The sequence below is a fragment of the Plodia interpunctella genome, chromosome 27 (genome assembly GCF_027563975.2).
Source record: "Plodia interpunctella isolate USDA-ARS_2022_Savannah chromosome 27, ilPloInte3.2, whole genome shotgun sequence".
Classification (NCBI taxonomy): domain Eukaryota; kingdom Metazoa; phylum Arthropoda; class Insecta; order Lepidoptera; family Pyralidae; genus Plodia; species Plodia interpunctella.
The window spans coordinates 485,009-512,088 of NC_071320.1; the positions used below are offsets into that span (position 1 = coordinate 485,009).

The 27,080-nt window shown below is 37.3% G+C and overlaps 1 protein-coding gene across 2 annotated transcripts; it reads right to left on the bottom strand.

The window, feature by feature from the left end:
• On the bottom strand, positions 1-27,057 carry LOC128681442 (uncharacterized). 2 transcript variants are annotated; one of them, XM_053765325.2, is made up of 22 exons: positions 26,698-27,057; positions 25,587-25,712; positions 25,160-25,267; positions 24,606-24,734; positions 23,634-23,815; positions 23,273-23,423; positions 22,719-22,922; positions 19,754-19,890; positions 18,542-18,755; positions 17,627-17,678; positions 14,756-16,753; positions 13,208-14,334; positions 11,660-11,789; positions 10,656-10,705; positions 10,103-10,173; positions 9,398-9,485; positions 6,751-9,132; positions 5,886-5,964; positions 3,787-3,998; positions 1,350-1,467; positions 982-1,079; positions 1-365 (listed from the first exon to the last, which is right to left on the bottom strand). In XM_053765325.2, exons 2-22 carry the CDS (start codon positions 25,695-25,697, stop codon positions 150-152), a joined length of 7,857 nt encoding a protein of 2,618 aa, XP_053621300.1. In that variant the 5' UTR covers positions 25,698-25,712; positions 26,698-27,057; the 3' UTR covers positions 1-149. The 2 variants fall into 2 exon arrangements, with proteins under 2 accessions (XP_053621300.1, XP_053621301.1); XM_053765326.2 differs by lacking the exon at positions 22,719-22,922 and having other exon boundaries at positions 26,698-27,033.
• Between the last annotated feature and the right edge of the window lie 23 nt (positions 27,058-27,080).

Consider the following 27,080-nt stretch of genomic DNA (forward strand, 5'->3'; position numbering starts at 1 on the left):
GTGCCGAATAGTGTCAACAAATATTCATTCATATTCATTACCTTCTTTGTCACATATTTATTACAAACACATGTAAAAGGCGTACTTATTATTAAAACCTGAGCCTTTTTAAAACAATAGATTTATAGTCTTTGTCCTCTTAATTTCCATTATTCATCATCACTATCTAAAGTAATAACTTCGTTGTTTGTGCCCTCAGACTTGTCACCAGCTGAGATGTGAACAGGTTTCTTGACAATCGTAGTTGAGCTTTTCAGAATGGTCAGCGGTATCGACGCGCCGGTCAAGATGGAGTACAGACTCATTGGCATGTCCAAATTTATCATTTCTTGAAAAGTTTTGGGGTTGGACACTACGAACCAGACCTGCATGTGGGTTTAAATTCATGTACAAATAGAAAGAAAGAAAAAACTTTATTCGGCTAAACAAAACACATTTACATATTAAATGTTATATAAACTAGCATCCCGACCCGGCTTCGCTCGTGTAAAACACAATAAATTATACACAAGTTGTAGGTGTATAATCAGGAATCACACTATCTATTGGTGAAAACCGCATGAAAATCCGCACTTTCGGAATGTTATCTGGCATAATTTTTAAGAGCTATATTTGTCAATCGACGTCTTTGGAGAAAAGACTGCGGTGAAGTTTGTTGCGCCGCTTCTTCTTCACCTGCGCCTTGGAAGCCGGCAGTAGACTTAGTTTTAAGTTAATTTTCAACGTTAATCCAACTGACATTATAAATGCGAAAGTAATTGAGAATGTATATGTTTGTCACTCTTTCACGCACAATCTACTGGACGGTTTATTATGTAATTTGGTACACAGGTCGAATATAACCTGGAATAACACATAGGGTACTTTTTACACCGAAATTACCACGGGAGCGAAGCCCCGGGGCGCAGCTAATATGTGATGTATATCATCCAAGCTGAATGAAGATTTTTTTTTAAACTGATTCAAGGTCACAAAACTCACCTTAGCATAGATCATGGGGTCCGTGCTGAGCTTCCGGTACCAGTGGTTGTCCAGAAACACCTCGTCCGGAACTGACAGCGCGCCCACCACTGTCGAACCTGCACACAAATGTATTTGAATTATTATTTCGTATCATTTGTTTAAACATTTTAATAAAAGGACATTTTGCGCCAAGACGTTTATTTTTAAGAAAAAACTGTAAAGAATAAAAAAACAAGTTTGGAGTCTTCTCCACTCCTGGTGGTCTTTGGTAATCGACATTAAATTGTATTAAGTCCCATACAATCTTTGAAACTCCTTTTGAAGGGGTTGAGGGTTATATTCAATTTAAAATGTACGTATACATTGGCGTGTGAAGCCCTACTGACCTTCAGAAGAGGCGTCCATGAGGAGCCTGCAGCACTCGCGACGGCCTCCCTGCGACCAATACGAAGGCTCCGACAGCGGCACCTTCAGGTTGGTCACTATCAGGTACTCGTTGTACACCTGCGCAAATACATCATTCTAAATTCTTTGTTAATGCCTTTTTTTTTAACGTGTGGAAAGACCCTCGTCGAAGTTGAAGGCATTGGCGATATCTAGAGACACCACCACGACCACCTCACCCTGGGAGACCGCATCGTGCGCCATGGACTTCACCCTCAGAACGGCGTGGACGGTTGACTTCTTCCGGCGGAACCCGTACTGGTAATCCGCGAGGTCAGGACCTACTCTCTCCAGGTGCTCGACGAGGCGGTCAGCAGTGACTTTTTCCAGCAATTTGCCTGCCTCGTCGAGCACGACGATAGGACGAAAGCCAGACGGGGAATCCGCCGGTCGTCCCTCCTTCTGTAGCAGGACCAAGCGCGCTTCGCCTCCGCTCAATGCTCCAAAATTTGGCCATACGTGGCGCCCCCTTTTTCGGCATCCGGCTGCATCTTGAGAAGGATGGCAGCCGAGCGCGGAGGAAGCAACTTAGCCTGAGGCTTCTGCAGAGCAGGCCGCGCCGCCATCTAGACTGATCTCCCGGACGGGTGCCGGAAGTCGCCTGTTTTCACTGGCTTTGCTCGAGAAGGTGGGGGCGGGGCCTTCGCCGTCGATGGCAACGGGTCCAGCTCCAACAGGGCGAAGGAGTTCGAGGAAGCCCCAGGGGGATTAGACTCCGAGGTCTTCCCCCCACTTTTCTTCCCCTTCCCCTTACCTTTTACGGGCTTGGGGGTGAGCGTCGCCAGCGGGGGGCGTCATTGTAGTTTCGGCAGGAGACGGTCTTCAATGCCGTCCAGACGGGCGTTTACGAAGGGGCCAGCCGTCTCCAATATGAGCCGCTTCAGCGACTCTATGTCCCCAGCAGGGACGTCCGCCAAGGAAGTGCGCGCTGGCGACACCGTAGGCTGCGTGGACCGCTGTATTGCAGCACGCATCTCCACCATCTCCTTCTGCAGCGCATCCAGTTTAGGTTCCAGGCGTTTATTCTCCGCCTGTAGCCTTTCAGCCTCCTCGCTGGCAGTGCGCCTGATGGGAACAGCCACCACCTCCTCGAGAGACGCAGCTGCGTCCTTAAGGCCCTTCACGAAGGTGCCCTTCAGATTATTCGAACTGGCCGCGACCTTCCTGATGACGCCAATATTGGCGTCGGCCAGTTCTTTAAGGGCACCTCCGACTTGGCCCTCCACCGTAGAGCTGCTGAGCCCTGTCGCCCTTTTCGCAAGGGCGATTTCAGCCATTCGGGTCACCACCCGTTCAGCCTCATCACGACGTGCCACCGCCAGCTCACGCCTGGCTTCGGCCGTCAGTGCCGATTTAGGTCGGCCCCCCTTTCTTTGCCGATGCTGTTGGTGGGCGGATCTTCGGCGCAGACTCGCCATCCGACCCATCAGCCCTCGGCTCCACCGGATTGCGGCACCTTTTCCGACGCCTCGGCTCCGACATCTCCACGTCGGACGCCGCCACGACGCTCTCCACGCTCACCCACGACGATGCGTCGGATAGTGAGCCAGCCTCTGGCTGCGACGTCAAATTGGAGGAACTTGCGTTCCTCAGGCGGTTAGTGCCCCCCCCAGATACGGTGGGGCAGCCCACACCTGAAGGCGTGGGGAGGGATTCTCCGGCTAAGCCGGTACCCTCCTGGGGTAGATTGTTATTACTACTCGCCATTTCATTAGTTTCCTTTATTACAAGGGTGAGGTCCCTGATCACTACATGGTGAGCGCTAGGGACGGAGTTCCTCCTCCGCCATTCATCCTATCGGCACGCCCGAACCTTAGGATTGGGGTTATTTTTGGTGAGGTTTTCTTCCTCTCGGCACAGGCCACAAAGTGGCACAGCACCCTCGGCCCCGAAATGGGGTAACGAGGTGCCCGACGCTGGCCTAAGCCAAGACCGCCGCACTAAACGTGAGCCACATCTGTTCACCGTCTGAAAGCAGACGGGAAGGAGTGGCTCCCACCAGCAGGATATTCGCCGGTAACCAATAAGACCCCGACTACCAGGGAGTTAATACCCGAATCCCTTGTCAGCCCGCCGCTCTCACCGGATTCTTGCGGATAAAGTGAGAGAGGTTAAAGCCTTCAAGGGACCGGGCGCTCGAGGAGGTTTCCCGCACTAGCACCCCCGGTCTCCGTTGCCTAACACAACACCAGGGGTGTCACCAACTTTGCAATACAATATACTATTTGTACTTAGACATAACGATTAGATTTTAATTGGACAAATCACACAGATCGAGCTAGCTCCAAAGTAAGTTCTAAACTTGTGTTATGATGGGATACTAACTCAACGTATAGATAAACAACACTATGCTAACTGTAAATGACAGATGAGAGTCACCTTCCAGACCGGGCGGCTCAGGTCGAGGCACAGCAGGGAGATGTCGGTGCAGTCTCTGTCCCGGACGAAGTCTGCGACCCGCGCCGGCGCGCGCGCGGACACGTCGCGCGCGCGCAGCCGCGGCTGCTGCGGCTGCTGCGGCGGCGGCGGCGGCGGCGGCGGCGGCGGCGGGTTGTCGCGTAAGAATTGCTCACCAAACATTATTTTTGCTTCTGTAAGTATGTATATCATGTATCTCAATTGAGGTGAATAATAAAGGCGCGACCAAAGTCCAATCAGACAAAAAATTGAGACAACTGTTTATTCATGACACACGCGACGACCTCGGTGTCGCAGTGGTAAAGTGCTTGCCTCTGAACCGAGAGATCAAATTAGTATTATACATCAATTTATATTTACAAAATGGTAAGCCCTTCTGGCATAATAAGGACCGACACTGTTTGAATGAGTTTCTTTCGGCAATTCTTCTCGGCAGTGGCCGTTCCGAAATGCTTGTAGCTTTGATATATTTTTTTAAATTTATTTATTTGACACAAACAGTCATAAATACAAATTACACACATATGTAGTTTCTGAAAAATAGACCAAACAGTGTCGAGTATTATGATAATAACATTTATTATTATATACTGCGAGATGGTAGCAGAGGATACAGTGAGTCATACAGTGAAAAGACAAACCAAGTGAATTGAAGAAGTCACGAATAATAATAATAACAAACAAGACATTTTACTACAAATGTTTAAATATTTTGATACAATTATTTTCGTATTGATAGTAAATTAAAATGAACTTAATTTTTTGTATGCTGCAATGAGTTCGAGAAAATATCAACATCAGAGAAATTTTTATTGTAACTGAGTAAACAGCAATAGAAAAAGTTGTTACGAGTGTAATTGTTTCGAAGCTGGGGGGTACTGAGATGTGAAGATTCCCAGCGGGACGGAGCGGTAGTCGTGCTTTAGGTATGAAATTTACTTTAGATAGAAGTGTGGATGAGTCAACAAGTTTATTACCTATCTTGTGTAAAAAATCTATGTCAAATTGGATTCGTCGGTTCTGAAGTTAGCGACAAAGTGAAACATTATGTGGGATATATTTTATGACAAAAAATTTAGAAATGATATAAAAGAAGTACTTTGTAAAAAGGCATATTACAAGTCTGATGATTATGTGAACGACAATAATGTCTGGCCCAAGCGTGGTGCAGTATCCTCATAACATATGTAATTGGTTTATGATATTATTACGTACGTGTTGTACATTTAGCTTTTTATTTATAAATATATATATATATATTTTGTGTGACAATTTTCAATAATTTTATTGGAAATTCAACTTTTATTTTATTTATTCATTCAAATTTTGACATTTTTAATAATGATGTAAATTCGTCCTCCTAATTTTTTTTATTTTATTTCACATATAAAGAACAAATATATATAGTATATAATATAAGAACACTGACAAAAACCACAGAGGTTTGTCCACAGTGAGCATCAACGTCAGCAGTAGTATAAAATATTTTGTATTAATCACTTAACAGTAATATAGGAACCACGTACGTAGACCATTTTAAACAAGTACCTAGTAGTTGCAATCTAACACAATTGTTCGATAAAGTAGGACTTAAATTTATTTTTAATATTTTTTTATAAGACCTATATTTGTTAATTGACGTCCTTGGAGAAAAGGCCGCGGTGAAGTTTGTTGCGCCGCTTCTTCTTCACCTGCGCTTTGGAAGCCGGCAGTAGACTTAGTTTAAGTAATTTTTGACGTCAATAAGTGATGTATATCATTCTAAATTGAATAAAGAATTTTGAATTTGAATTGAATTTGAATTATGTTATTGCGATAATTTAAGTAATTTGATGAATTTTTGTTGTACCTTTTCGATTCAATTTATGTCATTATGGTAGAAAGGATTCCAAACATTGCAACCAAAGTCCAGTAAATACAATTTAATTTAGAATATGACGTGAAAAAGTGCCTGTGAAGGCCTAATTTCCGTATAAATTATTTGATTTTGATTTCGTATACAAACTGCTGTCGTAATTCATGTCGGACTCAAATAAAATCTGATTAAGGCTATTAATTACCTGGTCTGGACGGTGTGATAATATGTGTGGTTTCGAGGAAATCTGGCACAACTGAATTCGCGCTGCCTAGTACAGGTGTCTGAAAATTTAATCCATGCTATATAAACTAGCGGTTTGTATCGGATTCTCTCGCGTATAATCACGATAAATTATACACGTGTCCCGTGATCAGTGTGATCAGAAGCTACACTGCCAGAGGGAACTGGTCATCTCGTATCTCATATATTTTCATGTAAGTTAATTGTGTTTCACATCCATTATATATTATAATATATATATATATATATATATATATATATATATATATATATATATATATATATATATATATATATATATATATATATATATATATTATAATCAGTACTCGGATCACAATCACATCTGGCATAATAGGGACCAACACTGTTCAAATGAGTTTCTTTCGGCATTTCTTCTCAGCAGTGGTCGGTCCGAAATGCCAGTAGTTTGTAGCTTGTGAGAAATAACTATTAATATTGACGACAAAAAGTCCCTGTGAAGGTTGAATTTGAATTTGAACTAAATCTTGGTGAAATCCGTACAAAAATCCGTCCGATACTTCTTGAGTTTATCGCGTACAAACGGTGTTTGTTTGTTTGTTTATTTGTCACGACATGAGCGTTCATGCTCAAAATAAATAAAAAATTGTGTGAAATATATTTTCCCCACCTCAAGCACGGCACACTAGCGCCATTTTGAAATGGGAATTGGTGAAATATTTCATCATCTGACAATAACATGCTACGCTACATGCCAATTGTTTAAATGGATTTGTTATACACGCCACATATGCTTTTTAACTTATACCTGAACATAACAATGGAAATGAGAATATTAATCTTACCTTAACCGAAGATAGCGACACCACATTACTGATCATCGGTAAAGTATTGTCATCAGTTTTAGAGCTACAAACAAAGGGGATGGCTTCGCCCCTCATTTTAACCCCTAGCGTATCCGAATTGACATCATTCTCCGTTTTTTCATCCCCCCATTTATTTTCAGGTTTTTTTATTTCTTCTTCATCTGCAGTTGTATCAGCCACTTTGGTTTCGTCTAGAAGTTTTTGTATTGGAACTAGTTTTAGGAATGGACGAGGCTTAGAGTTTCCTGAAGCATCATTTTTCCCATCAACATTCACCTCCTTTTTTCCCTGATACGTTCTTAAGTTGGATTTGGCGCTATTAATATTTAACTGTTCTTCGCTATCTGAATTAGATGCTGCAATTTTATCGTTTTCATCAATATCTGGAGTATTATTTATGTGCTCATCGGTTTTAGACTCTGTGTTGGCAAAATCGTACGCATCAATTTTAGAACTGTCACTACAATCTGATATTACATTTTCGTTGCTAATTATTTTATTGTCACTACTCTTGGAATTTCTATTATTACCAAGTGCGTCTTCGTCATTATTTTGATCAATGCTAGTTATAATTGTGTTAATGGAGAGAATTTCTCTTGATATAATATCAGGATTCGATAATAATGGATACGATTCTTCTATAGCTATATTATTCATAACAATTGTCTCTGTTGTAACCTCTATAGGAAGATTTTCAGTAATTTTAACATTGTTAGTCTCTAATTTGCTTTGAATAAACGATGCCGTATGTTTATTTTGAGAAATTATTTCGACAGACGATTTGTTTGGCGAGGAATCTTCCTTTTCTAGTTCTTTATTTTCTTCATCTTCATTAAAACTCAGGTTTTCATCAATGCAGAGGTTATCACAATCAGAATCAAATTCGTCTTCAGAGTTTATTGGTTTTGTGTCACTCTTAGAGTCATCTATAGGAGATATTTCAACAGATTTGCTAGGTGCCATAGAAGCTACATTACAAATTTTTGGCATTAATTCAGTAATGATATTTCCTTGTGAATATTCATTTTTAGCATCGACATCATCGGGTTCCTCGATTGCCATAGAAGTTACGTTTGTTATTTGTGGCATCAGTCCAGTAACTGTAAGAACCGGAGTAACAAGTTTAGGTGCAATCGAATCCACTTTATCGACAATATCAGCCTGTGGCTCCCTTTTATCATTATTAATTTCGTCACTAGAATCATCAACATCAATCACTGAAGTGACAGAAACGACATTTTTGATTTGTGGAACATCTTGATCTTTACTATCCTTTCGAACTCCCGCATTTACTGATTCCATCAATTCAAGACCATTCTTGGACCCTAGTTTTCTTAAAGCATTTTCAATCACTTTGATAGGTGGGTTTATTGAGTTGGGACTGGTTGAAGGATTTATAATTTCATTCTCAGTTTCAGATTTGCTAATTTTATTGTTTAGACAATCGGGCCGCGTTTCAGAATCACTGTCGGTCAAAGTAATAGTCTCTAAAGGCGTATCCGTTTTATTTTTAAGTTTCTTTACAGATGTTAGTCTGGATTGGGTTTGTTTAACATCAATGACACAACTGTTCGTTTCACTTTCATCGCATGCTGTTTCATAAACAGTATTAGAGTTGTCTTCCTCTACCGCAGTTTCAAATCCCAAACTATCACCCGAATCTTCGGAAAAATATAACACAGGTTGATTATCTAATGATTTAAGTAAAGATCTTGGATTTTTCGTAATAATATCTCTAGAAGTTGATGGTATAATTTGAGAATTAGTATTCGTTTCGTCATTATTATACAACAGGTTAAGATTGCATCTATCTGGTAAAATGTGTGATCTTGGCCGACCACTCTTCACCTCCGTATTAAGCCTATGTTTTTTTAAAAGTGACAAGATAGGTATATCTTTTTTCACAACTTCTGTAGCTATGGGCATCAAGTAATCTTGCTTTTTTTCAACTTTCGTAAACAATGGCATCAATTTATTCGAGACATCTTTCTGTGGAAAGAATAACGAATTGGCTAGTTTTTTCTTTGCCGCTTTAGTCCATATGCTATCTATAGTAATGACTTCATAAGATTCTTGTGTTTCAGCACTAGCATTATCATTATTTGTAGCGTCAATTAAAGTTTTAACAGCTAGATCTGTTTCGCTGCGATGTATTTTATCACCTTCAGATTTATTTGAAATTGATTCTCGCCTATTGCCATGTTTATCTTTATTAATTCTTCCATCTTGTGCCTGATCTGTGTTAGGACGGGTATATTTAGGTGTTAAATCGAAAAATCTATTGTTCATTGTTTTCTGACGTTGCCATTCCTTATTTTGCAAACGTAAATCATCAGCGTCCGGCGTGTTGCCCTTGCTCACCTAAAAAATATTCAATTGTTGTTAAAATATATGTAACAACCTGACTCATTTGGAAATAAGAATGATATCAAAAAAATCTGGGTCGAATCCGTCGTTTCGAATCAATCGAACTACTGTACTAGCGCGAATCGCAAAGAGACCAATTAATTAGAAATAAAATTAGACACTTGTGTGATCTGTTACACTCGCAAATAAAAAAAAAATATTAAATGATCTATACCACTATATGTATATGTTGTAAAATATAGTATTTTTAAATGCTCACTTCTATGACTGGCTTCTTCTTTTTGTTTACTCTCCGAGTGAGAATCCTTTCTTTTTCCTTCTCCAGTGCACATGAGCTGTCTTGTAATCTAAAAACAAACACATACAATCCTCAACACATAAGTTGAACCAAAATGGTGGCCGCCAGCGCAGGTTTAATTAGAGATGATAGTATCAGAAAGGATTTTTTGTGGTTATTATTTATGAAACCACCCATGCGTCAACTCGGGAACGGGCAGCAGCCAGAGGGTCATCTCGTTTCTCATATATTTTTGTGTAAGTTAATTGTGTTTCACATCGATATATATATATATATATATATATTTATCAGCACTCGGATCACAGTACTTTTATATATTATTAGAAAAATAATTGTAAGAAACAATAATGGTAAGCCGATCTGGCATGATAGCGACCAACACTGTTCAAATGAGTTTCTTTCGGCATTTCTTCTCAGCAGTGGTCGTTCCGAAATGCCAGTAGTTTGTAGCTTGTGAGAAATAACTATAAATATAAAAAGGTCTCTCGACAAGTGAAGAGGAATAGTATCGATAGCCTATCGAAACACTATCGATAATTGACTATCGAGCGGCAACACTAACTTGGATTGTCTCTCTGTCATCTGAGCGGATTCCCGGCCTCTTCCGCGGCCGTTGAGCGTCGGAGCCCAGGGCCCGCTAGATTGCATCATAAATTATTTGTTTACCTTGTTCGCTTGACTTGACAGGAATTTTTAACAGAACCTTCCAGCCGCTGCCATTCAGATGCGGTCTCCACCTTGAAAAATAAAACGCATCGCTATCACTATACACACAATACAACTTCCCGCTGTCTGTCCCTTTGCATGCTTCGATCTTTAAAACTACGCAACGGATTTTGATGCGTGTTTTTTTTTGACGTGACAACGTCTTAAATTAGATTGCGGCTGGGAGTCACTTATGAAAAAGTGTAACGCCCGGTAACGTTACGATGAGTCACCGAACGAGAGAGAGGCCCGCCGAATGCCTTGCGTCTCTCTCCCACTCAACTATGATCGGTCTGCCGCGCGCGTAAAAAGACGTTGTCACGTAAAATCTTCGCCCGTAAAACCGACTTTACAGGCAACCATTTTTTTTTTTAATAGATAGAATTATTCCTGATAATAGGTATATAATATAAGCAATATACAAGTAAAAAAAAAACTACTTTCTTTTTTTATTATTAAAAATGGAAACACTTCAAGAAACATGCCAAATTATTTTTGATAAATAAAGACTTACAGATAATTGGTGCAGTAACGTGCCGATGTCTGCATCTGACGTTTCTTCAGCTACAAATTCATATAAAATGTATAAAATAAGGTCATCGAATTTATCAGATAATTAATATCAAATCAGAAGGCCTACCGCGAAACTAACATACACGTACTAACGTTAACTTGCTTTCTCTTTTTTCCATATCGTGTACGCGTCGTGTAAGAAAGAGAATGAACGCGTGGACGTGACGTGCTACGTGACTCGTGTTCCATGGTAGCCCCCCAAGATTGATTTGCTCCGAAACTGAGAGGCGACGCGTCGGGAGCTAAATCAATTGTTTGGAAAATAATATTAATTAATACAAATACAATCGCGTCATTAATATTTTGTGACAATTCTGGCTGCATTGTGATAGATGCTGGATTGTGGATGGCGTGTATTGCCGCCCTAGTATAGGGCCACTAAATATCCTCACGTGGCTGTCGTACAAGGCGACTAAGGGATATTTAACTGCTGATAGGCAACATTAACATTCTCGATCAGGGTAGACGTCACGTCAGGCAAACAAAATAAAATCAAAATCTAGTATTTATTTAAAACCCAAATTTGTCAATTGACGTGTTTGGTGAAAAGGCTGCGGTGAAGTTTGTTGCGCCGCTTCTTCTTCACCTGCGCTTTGGAAGTCGGCAGTCGAGTTAGTTTTAAGTTAATTTTTGACGTCAATAAGTGATGTATATCATCCTACCATCCATACTAATATTAGAAAGAGAAAAGTTTTGTGTTTTGATTTCTTTGTTCGTAACGAATAAACTCAAAAAGCGGACCGATTTTGATGAAATTTTGCATAGAGATAAACGAAACGATCAGGAGTAACATAGGCTTTTCCCGAGCGAAGCCAAGATGGGACGCATTTGAATAGTATCTGTAATCGATTTTTGACCAGCAGTTTGTAGCTCGTGAGAAATAACTATTCAATATAAAAAAGTGCCTGTGAAGGACAAATTTCTGAATAAATAATTAGAAATCACCTTCAGTATCGCATTTCAGAGGCAAGGTAATGCTGATTGGCGCGACGTGCGCGGTCGGAGCGCGGCGCCTCTTCAGGCTGGAGCGGTCGGGGAGCTCCACTTTCCTGACTTTAATGTTGTCGGTTTGGATCTGGGAGGAACAATGATACGATTATAATGTCAAAGTCGTTAATCGAAGCGTTTTTGGCGAGGGTTAATGTCGAGGTAGGTATATACATGGTTACTGGTGTCTAACGCATAACCTTCCGAAGGCGCATAAGGTACATAGAGACTAACATATTTTGTTCTACGACTTTTGTCTGAACGTAATAAATAAAAAAAAATATCTATTTTTTTTTTTGTTTTAATATAGTTTCTATAAAGCGTTAACTCTATGTTCGATTCCGCTACATAACGCTACTGCACTGTCTCGTGTTGCTCGGCTATTACATAGAGTTTAGAATCGCAAATCAGATTGTATTTTTTTTATATGAAAAAAAAAAAACAGACGAATCACGAAAAGTCGTAGAATAAAAGTTGCTTGTTTTGATGTACCCAAGTAGTCTTTAGGAGGTTTTGCGTTTGATACCAGTAACGCTGTATACAATAATAATAATAAAAATAAATACATATGGAAAAATCACACAGATTTAATTGTGTTATGGGATACTAACTCAACGATACTATATTTTATAACAAATACATATATAGATAAACATCCAAGACCCGGATCAATCAGTAAAAGATCGTTTTCCATGTTGAGCTGACCGGGGATCGAACTCGGGACCTCCAGTGTCCGACGTGATGACCATTGGGCATTGTCGTCAACTATATACTCCGCTTTTCATTTCGATAACGAGGAAATCAATAATAATATTACCAAATAAATGTTGCCAACATTGAAACAGCCGAACTAAGAATGGAAAACATAAATAAAACTAACTAGATGTTGCCCGGGGCTTCGCTCCCGTGGGAATTTTGAGATAAAATATAGACTATAGCAATCTTGGATAATGTACCTTTCTAATGATGAAAGAATTTTTAAAATCGCTTCGGTAGTTTCGAAGATTCCCCGCCTCAAACATACAAACTCACAAACGCTTACTCTTCATAATAATAGCTTAGATGTATTTCGCGTTTCAATTGAAAAACGATAGTTTTGAATTAATTAAAATATTTTAATAGCTTGTAATTAGATTCTAATTTAAGGTTCATCCAATAATAATTTAAAATTTACGAGCAACCAGCTTTGGGTAATCCTTACATATTATAAAACAAAGTTATCTGCCGCGTCTACCTGTCTGTTCGCGATAAACTCAAAAACTACTGCACGGGTTTTCATACGGTTCTCACCAATGGATAGTGTGGTTCCTGAGGAAGGTTTACGTGTATGATTTATTATGTTTTTACCCGAGCGAAGCCGTGACGGAGCGCTTGTATTGTATTGTATTGTATTGTATTGTATTGTATTGTATTGTATTGTATTGTATTGTATTGTATTGTATTGTATTGTATTGTATACACGTGTTTTTTAAATGTTGGCTTCAGATCTAGCGCTGTGATACTTACTTTAACTCTTTTCAATGAAATCTTCACAGGTTTGCACAGTCTCATCATATCTTGTACAATGTTTACAGGCGTTTTCGAATCATCATCCAAAGCTTCATCGTTTGTGCCGACGTCTTTATGTATTTTTACAGTTTTCAAATCAATATCATTGTCTGAACACGACTCATATTTTTCGATTAGTTTATTTTCACTAACACGTTCATTTGTGTTAATTTCTTCGAACTTTATCGAGATTTGTGTCTTTATATTGTCATTCGATTTTGGTTCTATCTCAATTTTAATTAGTTTATTCGTATCCGTGTCTAAATTATTAATTTCTTTATTATCAAGATTAATATCTTTTTTATTATTTGAATTGTCACGTGATTCCTTGTTTTGTTCACAGTCGATATTATCTGTTTCTTTTTGTTGACTTTCTTTTATAATATTACTGTTTGATGAATCTAATAATAATGTGTTGTCTACGATATCATCTAATTCCATTGCGTCACTACCACGATTTGAATTTGTAATATCTGTTGTCAGTCTGAAATTGTTAATATCTGTATCAGGCAGCGCATTGGTAATTTGTACATTTAAATGTGCATTTATACTTGTATTACTAATATCAACATTCTGGGTCGCATCCACATCTTTATTATTTATTTCCGCGTCTTTATTATTATTTTCAAAGGTATTTTGTTCGATATCAGTAGTTATATCATCATCCGTTTCGAATTTTATTCTTTGCACAATATTACATTTGCCCGAAACATTTTTTCTAGTATATTCTTGATTACTAATTTCATCTACCGAGAGGTCTTTTCTCAATTTTACAGGTATATTAGCAGCAGCGACATTTTGATTATAAGAACTCAATTTGTCATCAGAATTTTTTCTAGGACGTTTAGTAGCGATACTTTGATATACATGGTGCGATTTCTTTTTCGTAACTGCTACATTGGGTTTAATATCATACTGTATACAAGTAGGGTCGTCACTTTTCCTTTTGTAATTCAGCATCCTATAGCCTATATTGCTTATTCTTTTAGTGTTGATGGAATAGTTCACTCTACGATTTTTGTTATAAGAATCGACTTCGTCTAGTTTTTGTAGGTAAATACGTGCGTCCATTACTAGTTTGGGATCTGAAAAATAAACATTAATATTACGTTATGGAAAAATCAAAACCCTTCAGGAAGGAGCAATGAAGTATTATGGAGTATTAGCTCTTTCCCGCGGCTTCCACCGCGCCATTATCCCACAGGAACATTACATTTTGCCTTGATTATAGCCAGCTAATGTTTTTCCCCGTACTCACTATACGAATGCAAAATTTCAAGACGATTGATGGAGACGATACTGCGTGAAGACAACACTAACAAACAAACTTACCATTGCCGCGCATAAGGCCTGTCGCCCGCGGCTCTTCCCGCGGCTAAGTGGCCTATGACACTCTTTACACTTTCAAATATCTAAACCTAAAATCCCCCCAATTCCATGCCCCGCGTATTGACGTGAGAGAAGTACAAACTCAACTTTCACCGTGGTGTAACGATTAGAACATACCTATAGAAGTTTGATTATTTTCGCCCTTGTCCTTTTCTTCATCGTTACTTTCTTGACAATGATCGTGTGATGATAATGGGTTTGTGACACTACTATCCAGAAGCTTTCTCAACAAATCATCATTCGCACTATCATTAACTTTTGTCATCTCACGTTTTTTATTAATAATATTGTAATATTCATCATTAATATACTCATTTTTATCACTATCGATTATTGATTGATCTTTTTGTGTCGTGTCATTAAAGTATTCATCTACTTTTTTAGAAATTTGGGCGGTGATTTCAGAAGTTTTCATCGAGTTTTTGATATTAACTAGAACACCTAAAGTCTCTTTACTCGATCTGTCTTGTAGTTTGAATAGACTCAAACCGTTCGGTAACGCATCAGACTTTTTCACAACATCTGTTGTTTTTTTACGCACTTTTCTTGACGCTGGGTAATTGTTAGTTGTATTACTGGAATTATCTACATCATTCTCAACTTTTACCGTAACAGGCGTATTTTTAGTTGTTATATTTGTTTGAGGTATTTCTTTACTAAATTCTCTTAATTTTGTAGCAGGTACATGAATATTTAAATTAGGCACTAACAGCAGATTATTTTCATTTGATTTTGTTGAAGCACTAACAATGTCTTTTGAGCTATTGTGTTGTTCGTTAATACTTAAATTCACATTATCATCGTCTATGATGACTGTTATATCGTCATTGCTTTGGATTTTCGATAATTCTTCATCCGAATCATCAGACAAGTGAATATAACTTGTAGAAATTCTGTTGTCATCAGTTTTCCCTGCTGTCAGCCCTTTTTTGACATTAATATTATCCATTTTCATCAATATATCATCCAAACTATGGTTGTTTAAGTATTTTTTAACATCGTTGAGGTTATAAGTCTTTTTTTCATCTTGATCTTTCTTAAGCACTTTGTCATCTTCAATGTCAGAATCAGAAAATATTAGAACAGTTTCAGCTTGAGTTGGATCAATTTTTTGCAACAAATCTATATCACTTTCCTTTGAGCTAATTAGGGGATCATCTTTAGATACATCTGGACAATTGCTAGTCATAGGATCATTAGCAATGTTGGTATTCACATGTAGCAATCCATTTTTAGCTTCAATCGTTATTTTGAAGGTATTTTTAGAATTTTGTGTAGATGCGTGATCTGAATCGGATCTGTTTGGATGATTGCAGGTATAAACTGACGATATAACACCACCAGGCCAAACTTTACCTATCGTTAATTCTGATTTAGGTTCACTGTCTATATTTATTTCATCTTTATTAGTTTTAGATTTTTTATTTGCAAACTTAGAGTGATTTTCATGGCCAGAACTATGTTTGGTTGAATGTAATTTTTTAGCTCCGTATTTTTTAATGTTGGCATTAGATTTAGCGCTGTGATGGGCATGTTTTTCTTTGGACGACTCAGGTTTCATTTTCACAACATTGTCATTGTCCAATATTTTAATTGCCAATGTTTCTAATTTTGAATCTATATCTTTATTATCTGTACTTAGAACGTGATTGTCATGGTTGGTATCTGTTGTGCGTAAATGTATTTTTTTCAAAGCAATTAATTGTTCATTTAGTTTTTCTTCCAATTTTTCTAACTCTGCATCTAAAATATCATATTTATTGTTGTCCTCCCGTGTTTCCGTTACAGGGGGTGCATCAAAATAAATATTTGATATATTATCATTTAATTGAGATTCGGAATAACTCATTGTAGAATCCAAATTCGTGCTTAATTCATCACCTAGCTTTGCCACTTCTTCATTTTTTAGATTCACAACAGCTTTATTAGCTATCACCTCATTATTGCTTTTGATTGGTTCTTTAAACCGGTGTAATGATAGCATGTTAGATTCAGTTAATGTTGTGTGTATGTTTGACGTTGTGGGTTTATTTTCAGCTATAACTAAAGGTCTGTCATCGTCACTATCGAAATCACTTCCTGCATCTACGTTTTTATCCTGTTCGATGTTAGCTCCTGTAAAAAAATTATGTTACTCATAAAAATACAGATATATACAGATGTAAATAAGAAAAAATACAGACAATTTAACATATTTATTCCTTCCGTCCGTTTTTAGGTTGATGACGGACTAATGGGTGAGATTCTGTAATAGTCGCTAGTTGTCTGAATAGCTTGCTAACCCATCGCCAAAAAATTATAACATTACTGACTGCTAACCCATCGCCATGGACAATACGAAAAATTATAACATTACTGGCATGGACTGGCCACTTGCTTCTGTATTTTTACGACGATGTAATGACATCATCATAAAAATACAGAAGACAGTTAATGACGACACTGACAGCTTTATAAATGAGTCTACAGCCAGCTTCAGTCTTTCATTCGTTGCATTGGCGCAGTCGATTGAAATTACGTCGACGAAAACATATAATTTCGTGTAAATCCTTAAATATTATGCCGTTCGGTAAATTGGAGGCGTTCAATGCGAATTCGCAAAATGTTATCGAAGATATTTTGAATTTCACAATTTTCTTACACAAAATTGTATTGTTGTCGATCAAGTATGTGCTGTAAACCGTTGAGGAGTTCCCTCGTCGGCAGCCGTTCCCAAATGGTATCTCTTCAAAAAAAGCTAATAAATTCATGCATTGTATTTAACATTATCCATATTTTAATGTTTAAACCTTCTGTTCGGTCCCAAGGTTTCACTGGCAGAGAATGCCTTATGTCTTTAAGTCGACCTATTGTTAATTTGTGCAATAGTTTAAATACATAAAAAAAAACTGTCAGAGCCGCTGCAACTTGAGACTTAAAAGGAGGCAGTTGCCCAGCAGTGGGAGACTAATAGCTAAAAAATACTTTTACACTCAAATATTTACTTACTTTCTTCTTGTTCTTCTCCATCTGTCTGACAGTCCCCCTGGATTGAAACTTTCTGAAACGAAATATTCAGTTTACAGTGGTAACAGAAGGATATGTATGACGCCATAGACAATATTGTATTGGTGACGTCTTATTGGTCTCCACTATCCGTTCTGTTTGTTTTATTTTTACTTGTTTTTTTTTTTTTAGTTTATTTAATGTAAAATCGTCAATTTAAATATGATGAAGGATATTGCTTAGAACTATATGTAAAATTAATATGTGTAATTATATTATAAATCATTAATTCAGTGTTTTGACTTCAACTAATAAATTATCTACATACCAAATGTCTAATATATGTAACTAGCTTTGACGACCTCGGTGGCGCAGTGGTAAAGTATTTGCCACTGAACCGAGAGGTCCCGGGTTCGATCCCCGGTCGGGTCATGATGGCAAATGATCATTTTCTGAATGGCACGGGTCTTGGATGTTTATCTATATATGTATTTGTTATAAAATATAGTATCGTTGAGTTAGTATCCCATCATAACACAAGTCTCGAACTTAATTTGGGGCTAGCTCAATCTGTGTGATTTGTCGTCTTTTGCCCGCGGCTTCACCCGCGTGAATTTCATAGTAAAAATCTAGGTAATTCTTTAAGAAAAATGATGAAGAGTATGTTTACCAATTTTCAACTTTTTATTTTGAAATTTTTATTAAGTTCCATACACCCCATTTCACCCCCCTTTTGAAGGGGTTGAGGGATAATTTTCAGAAAAATCTGCTCCCCAGGGAACCTACATGCCAAATTTCAGCTTCCTACGCCCAGTAGTTTTGGCTGTACGTTGTCTGTCAGTCAGTCAGTCACTCAATAACGCAAGAGATTTATATATATATATCGATATTTTTGAGACGAACTCTTGAGAAACTTACCAACACATCGTAAACTTTGCCCGACGTCACCTTTTGCGCCCATGTGTCAGAATCCTTAAGTATGTGCGGGTATTTTGTGGCAATCTCGACCATTAACGGGTGCACTTTGTGCGTTCTGTCCTTTAATCGATCCAGAATATTTTTACGCGTCAGCTGTTTGAGCTCGTGCCAACGCATTTGCAGGACAATACCGGACGGGGATGTATCATCTTTTCTGTATAGAAAATAAAATAAAAATATGTGGACTTAATGCCATGGCATTGAGATTATACAGTGAAGTTGATAGCTCCACATCTATGGAAAGAATACTTCAGTTTCTGCTATTTATATATATTTTTTTGTGTGTGACAATTTTCAACAATAACAACTTTTATTTTATTTATTCATTCATATTTTGTCATTTTTAATAATGATGTAAATTCGTCCTCCTAATTCTTAATATACGACCTATATCTGTTAATTGACGTCCTTGGAGAAAAGGCCGCGGTGAAGTTTGTTGCGCCGCTTCTTCTTCACCTGCGCTTTGGAAGCCGGCAGTAGACTTAGTTTAAGTAATTTTTTGACGGCAATATGTGATGTATATCATCCTAAATTGGATAAAGAGTTTTGAATTTGAATTTGCTGTCATGTTTAGGTGTGGTGGAGTTTCATGGTGATGGGTGTAGGTATCTTGGTTAAATATATATTTTTAAATTTATGTTTATAACCCTTTCCCTTGTTGATAAGGACTTACCATTGTTGTTTTTTATATAATTTGTTTTCAGGATAACAAAGCACACAAAAACAAGTTGCGATTCTGATCGAGTTCTGATAAAAATCATACTATCATACTGATATTATAAATGCGAATGTTTCTGAGAATGTGTGTATGTATGTTTGTTTGTTTGTTACTCTTTCACGCAACATCTACTGGACCGATTTTTATGAAATTTGCTACACGGGTAGAATATAACCTGGAATAACACATAGGGTATGGAATGAAAGATTTATACAAGAAGAGCTTAGAAAAGTCGCCGATAATGTTTCATGTTAAAATATATTTGAATTTACATTTTCACCACAAAAATAAAACTAAATAAATAAAATTAAATTGCAAGTTAAATATTCACAAAAAAAAACCAATCCCATAATGTTGGTAGTGCGAGTGTATAAAAGTTAAAAAATAAGTTAAAATAATGTTTTTTGATTACATTAGTTATCACGTAAACTCACCTAGAGTAAGTCCGAACCACCATGGCCCACTTCTGTCTCATCTGTTCGTCTGTGCCCGTCTCCTCGACCCCGTAGACCTTCACCAGGTAACACAGCTTGACTAGCTGCTTCACCTGCACGTTTGACCTGAAGGTACCCTGGAAAAAAGGCGGGAATAATGAGTTTCTTTCTGCATTTCTTCTCAGCAGCGGTCGTTCCGAAATGCTAGTAGTTTGTAGCTTTAGTAATGTACAATACAATACTCTTTATTGCACCAAAAGCGAAATTAACAAAAAAGAAAAGAACAATACATAAATAAAATAAAAATCAACCTTGGGGTGGGAGGAAACGATAATGGAGAGAGGCGTTGGCGCAGTAAATAAAAATTTAATTTAGAATATGACGTTAAAAAGTGCCTGTGAAGGCCCAATTTCTGCACATTAACGCCCCCAACGATTTATTTTGTTTATCAGCACAAACTAAAAGTTGTATTATGAAATATGGTACGGTTGACCGAATCGAAGCGAAGTCTACTAATCAACTTGGTGCAAAAACACATTTTTTCGTATGTATGTTTGCCATGCGGTAACTTTCGAACCGTTGGTCTGATTTTGATGAAATTTAAAGGTATGTAGGATCTGTCAATAGAGTTTTTAAGTTCGTGAGTCATCAATATTAGTGAAGTCGTTTTTGAAATATTCACAATTTCGTAAAAATTTATTGTGTTCGTGTAACGCATATTAATATTATAACTAAGTCAAAAATTTTACTAACATCGAACATTCTCGATTAAATTCTCTTTCAAATAAAAAAAAAATGGACTAAAATCGCTTCAGCTGTTTGGCTGCTACGATGTAACGGACAGACATACAGATACACAGACACGTTAAACTATATTGTGTAATGGAAGAATATAATACTTTCTACATTTTAACGACCTCGGTGGCGCAGTGGTAAAGTGCTTGCCACTGAACTGAGAGGTCCCGGGTTCGAGCCCCGGTCGGGTCATGATGGAAAATGATCTTTTTCTGATTGGCCCGGGTCTTGGATGGTAATCTACATATGTATTTGTTATAAAATATAGTATCGTTGAGTTAGTATCCCATCATAACCCAAGTCTAGAACTTACTTTGGGGCTAGTTCAATCTGTGTGATTTGTCGTAATATATTTATTTATTTATATTTATTTTTTGCTAAGAAATAAAATAAATTAATAAAATGCAATGGTGGCGCCAGTGTGCGGCAAGATGAGGCCTTAAGTTATAACTGGAGACCATTCTGACGCGTGATGAAAAGTTTAACTAATAAATAAAAATTGTCAATACAATACTACCATACAATTCTTAAAATAAAACTTTTTTGATCTTATATTGTATATCTCTTCCTCAATCGCATGTTCCGTGTTGCATTCGCGGTTGTAATACCGCGATGCCCAGCGTCGGAGTAAGAAATAAGACACAATAAAGAACAAATAGTATTATTCTGTATTTTCCGCAGATTTTGATAGGAAAATATGGTTCAGAGATAAAATTGAATTCGCTGAGACATTTAGGTCAGTTTACATTTACAAAACATTTTTTTTATCATCAACAGCATACACTAAATGAAGCGAACATTTAAAAAATAAAATATAAAAAATTCAACCACAATACAAAGCCTGGAGCAACAAGAGAACATGCAAAGACCTGGAGAAAGAACTAATAACTATATCAATACAAAAACATAACATTGTCTGCATCTCGCCCCCTTTTATGAGGGCGAATTGACACTACACAAGAATACAACAACTAGGTATAGATATTAATTCATAACACATAAACATCTCGCCCATATCCACGGCCGAGTTGACACCACACGCACGAATACACCAATTAAGTACATAAGATACCAATAATATAGTGACTAGATTAAATCTCGCCCACTTTCACGTGCGAGTGGACACTTCACATTAATACACCAATACAAGCTAACACTGTATGCAAAAAGGTATTTTCAAATAACTACCGCATCGATTTACTAAATCATAACAGACAAATATCAACTTTGTGTTCGTACAGCTCAAAATTGTTCTCAAAGCATTGCAGAGCTAAGCCGCTTATTTTTAAGAGTTCATTCTATATCATAAAAAATTTCGACCAATTTTAGTTGAAACATACAAATATTATATACATACGGTAATTGAGTAGACAATTTATGCGAAGTTTAAAGTTAATTTTAACACTTCTAAAAAGGCGCTAGTAGGGCTTCAGTATTCGTAACAGTGGATGCGAGTGGCGAAAACTTTGCAAAAAGATGGGTGTTATAAGTTTGACCGCTAAGTCTGTCTGTTTGTTCAAATTCAAATGATTTATTTAGAAATTAGACCTTCACAGGCACTTTTGCTCGTCAATTTTTATATTTGTAGTTATTTCTCACAAGCTACAAACTACTGTCATTTCGGAACGACCACTGCTGAGAAGAAATGCCGAAAGAAACTCATTTGAACAGTGTTGGTCCCTATCATGCCAGATCGGCTTACCATTATTGTTTCTTACAATGTTTTTTTTTTTCTAATAATATATAAAAGTACATAATGTACAATAGTCAAAAGGTATATCAAAACAGGTTATGATTGTGATCCGAGTGCTGATTATAATATGTTTGTGTACGTGGCACTGTAGCTCATCAACGGGTGAACCTATTGGGAAGGGGTTTTTTTATTTTAATTTTTATGTGGTGGTTCTTAGATTATATATGTTTGATCATAATCGGTTCAGCCGTTCAAAAGTTGTAGCGAAATGAATATTGAAAGCTGGGGGTTTTATAATTTGTCTAACAGACAAACTTGTTGGAAGTGTTTATATTAACTTGAAACTTTACATAAATATCAATCTTACCACGTATGCATATAGATATTTTGTCACATACTTCTAAGAGCGAAAGAGTGAAAAGAACGGTACAAAAGAAAAGTAAAGTACAAATGGGCCCAATCTACATTCTGACCAACCTTGTGAATATCCTCGCCGCGTTTCAATATACCGATTTTAGTTGTCAGCGTGCTCTTCGGTATATTGTAGATATTAGACGCCTGTTTTGTTGTCAATTCGTTGGATAAAACTTTATTTATGGCCGTTTGTAACACTTCCGGTACCCAATTTCCCTTGTTCTGTCTCTTCTCCGATATAACGAAATCAATCTCTTTCACTGACCCCTAAAATGACTAGAATATTTAACTCTGCCGTCATGTGGAATGAGTTTTCTTTATCAACAATGGACACAAGTCCCTTCGCCGGGAGCCGGTCCTGGTCCATTATTGAGTCTTGAAAACTTCAATTGCGCGTTCTAGGCCTGTAAGTTCGAGCTAGATTCGACTATGGTGCCATCTGTCCGCAGTATTGCGCACCATCGGAGCGGTTTGTGTGTGGCACGACAGAACTACGCCCAGGAGAGTTTGTGTTTCATAAATATTGAGTAAATAAAGGCCCTTTTTTTAATAACCTAAAAAAACATTATTTTAACACGCGTTAAAAAACGTCCGTGCGCTCTATGCCTAATACTTACGTCATAGATTAGCGAGAAGCCTGCTACATAGAGCGCCATTAGGTCTACGATCCTCCACTCCAGCTGCGTCATTGCGAAAGACTCTAAAAATTTGTCTCCAGTGTGCGAAAGACACCTGTATTTGTAAAGGCTTATCCTTTTTTGCTGCGTCCTGAAAATAAATAATATTATGTTCAATTCGTTCCATTAAAATTAATTTCTTTAAAAGAAAACAAAAATAAAGTTTATTTAACAAAAAAAAACTACTGTAAAGGGATGAAATAGGGGGTGCAAGTTTGTACGAAACATTAATATTTTGGGAGGGAATCGCGCGCAGGCGAATCCACGGGGAAAGGCTAATGAATACACGAGTTTAACTCACCATAGCTTCTGGAAGACCTCAACGCTGTTGTTTAGCCTCAACTCTGTGACCACCGCCTGTATATCCTCTGGGTCCGGTAACCGCTTCACCTTATGGCAGTGCTCTATCAATTTGTATACGAATATCGTCCAAACTATCTGGCTTTTTTCTTCTAAGGCCAACTCGCCCGTCAGACGGCATTGCTAGAAGGAGATAGACACATTTTTATTACAAAAATATATAAGTTATAATCGGCTACTTGACAGGGTAAAAGAATTAATTCATAAAGGTATTTAATTAAGGTATACACATAATTAAATGACACTTTAATTGATTAGTTTGTTAATTGCGTAATTTAGAATTTTTTTATTTTTAATAAAGTATATAAGGAATCCATTTTGCCTCCAAAAATCGTAACGTCATAGCATATTACTGTCACACACGCCTATATGTTTTGTTTTTGACATATTAAGAAAAGTATTTGATTTGATTAGTTGGAATGTAGCCAATTGTAAATTAATATTTATTTCTTGTAATTTTTAATTTTAAACACACATACATTAATTAAAACATTAAGATTACAAAAAATTATCAATAGCGAATCAGACAGGCACGCAAGGGTTCCAGTATTAAAAAGAAAAAGAAATTATACCCTCTATTTGTTGTCCAGGTTTGATAATACTAATATTATAAATGCGAAAGTTACTGAAAAAATGAAGATGTATGTATGTTTGTTAGTCTTTTCACGCAAAATTTACTGGACAGATAGTTATGAAATTTGGTACATGGGTAGAATATAACCTGGAATAACACATAGGGTATGGAATGAAAGATTTATACAAGAAGCGAAGCCCCGGGGCGAAGCAATTATTATATAAAAGTTTCATCAAAATCAGCCCACTAGTTCCAGATATTAGCGGATACAACAGATATTTTTCATATTATAATTACTGTTTCTACATGGAACTAGATGTAAGAGTGAGAGAGACATACTTGTATAACTTTAGGAAGTACTTGCAGCTCAGCGTCTACCTCCCTGACCCAGCCGATCACACCGGGCCGCTTCAGTGCTAATTCTGGAGGAAAATTCTTCTCAATTGCCTGTATCAGGTATGATCGCACCTGGAATATAACATACATAATATATATTATCATGTCATGAAGCGGTGGTGGTGTAATGGTTAAGACGCCTGTGGATCGATAGGTCTCAGGTTCGTATCCTACTCGTGCCATATGAGTTTGTCTACCAATCTGATTTATATAGGTATGTAGTTTTCATAGACCACCACTTGTTTCCGGTGAAGGAAAACATCGTGAGGAAATCTGCACAATGGTGGACAGTTTAGTTCACTAGTGTGTATGCGACTACCTGCCACTAGATGGCGGTAGGTATCGTTAGTCTTCTCAGATGAGTCGAGTTCATCGCCTTTGTTCAAAATAATTTCACCCCCAATTATAGTCTTTTGGAGGTAGACTTTCGGAACCCGGACAGACAGACTTTCGCATTTATAATATTAGTAAGGATTTTTATTAGAAATAAACCTTGCCTTTTTCTCGTGGCTCTTCCTGAATTTGATGCAGTAGGTGTACAGAACCCGCGGGTTGACGCACACCCCGAGCGCCGCGGCCAGTGACACCAGAGCTTCCGTCTTATCCTGTGGCCAACGAAGTCATTATAATTTATTAAGCAATGGCTTGATACCCGCAATTTCAGACTAAAATAGTCACTTCAGACAGCAAAATTATATTGTTTTGTGATTAATGTAAATGTGTGATAGACAATTAAGTCGTCTTTGGTCGTTTTTTCAACATGATTTTCATACAAACTTTCACCCCTCATTATAGATATTTGAAATGGTCTGACAAACTGTCGGTCTAAATAAGGGATGGCAACAACTGTTGAGGAATATAAGTTTGCCCAACAATAGGTCTTTAAAGATAGAAAGAAAAAGAAGAACAACTGATGGTACTCACAACAAAACTAGCATTTCGATTCCACAAAACTTTCCTTTTCATATACTCTCTAGCAAATGTTGCGTGCTCAGACTGCGGCAAGACAAATTTGTTCTTATTAACATTCGCCATTATGTTGATTTTAATCTGAAACAAAAAACAAATGCAATAACATCTTTTTACAAAAATATTAACTTTATCACTGTCAGTTCCACTCGAGTATGAGCGAATTTAATGTCCAATAGACAAATTATAGTAGAAAAAACTATCACCTATGGTGCCGAGACATGGACTCTTACAAAAGGAACCATGTACAAGATTGCAGGAATGATGGAATGTGGAGTAAAGCTGTAACTGAGTGGTACCCCAGAACTGGTAAACAGAGCTTCTTTTCATTGGCATGCCTAGTTGTTAAACGATTATTAATTAGAAATAAACAAGATTTCTATACAAACTATTTATTTGAACTGTACAGTAAAAGAAAAACGAAAACAATGCATTACATTTACATACATACACAGCCCTACCCGATAAGCAAAAACTGAAGCAGTAAACTAATGGACAAAAATAAACTAATATCATAACCTAATATGCAATAAATACCTAAATAATGCAAGCAAAGGTATTTGTTGCATACAAGGAATGTTAACAAGGAGAAGGCCAAGGAATCTTAACAAGGAAGTTATATGTGATCACAACCCTCATCTAAGAGGAATGAGCCTTCTGAACCACTTGCTGATCTCTCTCTCTCTCTCTCTCATGTTCATGTGTTCACATCACATTTGTAGCTTTGACCCCCTGAACCCAGAGGTTCCGGGTTCGATCCCCGGTCGGGTCATGATGGAAAATGATCTTTTTCAGATTGACCCGGGTCTTGGATGTTTATCTATATATGTATATGTTATAAAATATAGTATCGTTGAGTTAGTATCCCATAACACAAGTCTCGAACTTACTTTGGGGCTAGCTCAAACTGTGTGATTTCTCCAAATATATTTATTTATTTATATTTTGATCTGTTTTCATTAACTGGAGACTAAAAAACCTAATGACTAACATTTACTAATAATAATTAATCTATCGGAATTTGCTAATTATTGATCATAACATCATAACATTGTGGAATACTAACCTTATCTATGTAGTAATAAAGTAATGTTGTCTTCAAAAGTCCATTTCAAGTGTATTTTGATAAATAGTACATTATTATACGAACAAATTGAACATTTTTATAAGAAATCATTTATGGGTGCAATAATTTATTGTTTAAGCATGCTGTACAATTCACTGTGCAAGCTACATTCTTCCAACGATGCTATAATAACACACTAGTCTTAAAACAGAACTGTATTCACTAAATTCCAAACGAAAATATCAAAAACACTTTTTCCACGCTTCACAAATCACAAATTCACAAACAATCCAATGGAACACAAAAATAGTGGCGTACCTATCCACCTACCTACGCAAAAATTGGTCGCGGCTGTCACCTATATGTCAAAAAAGTCAAAGTGA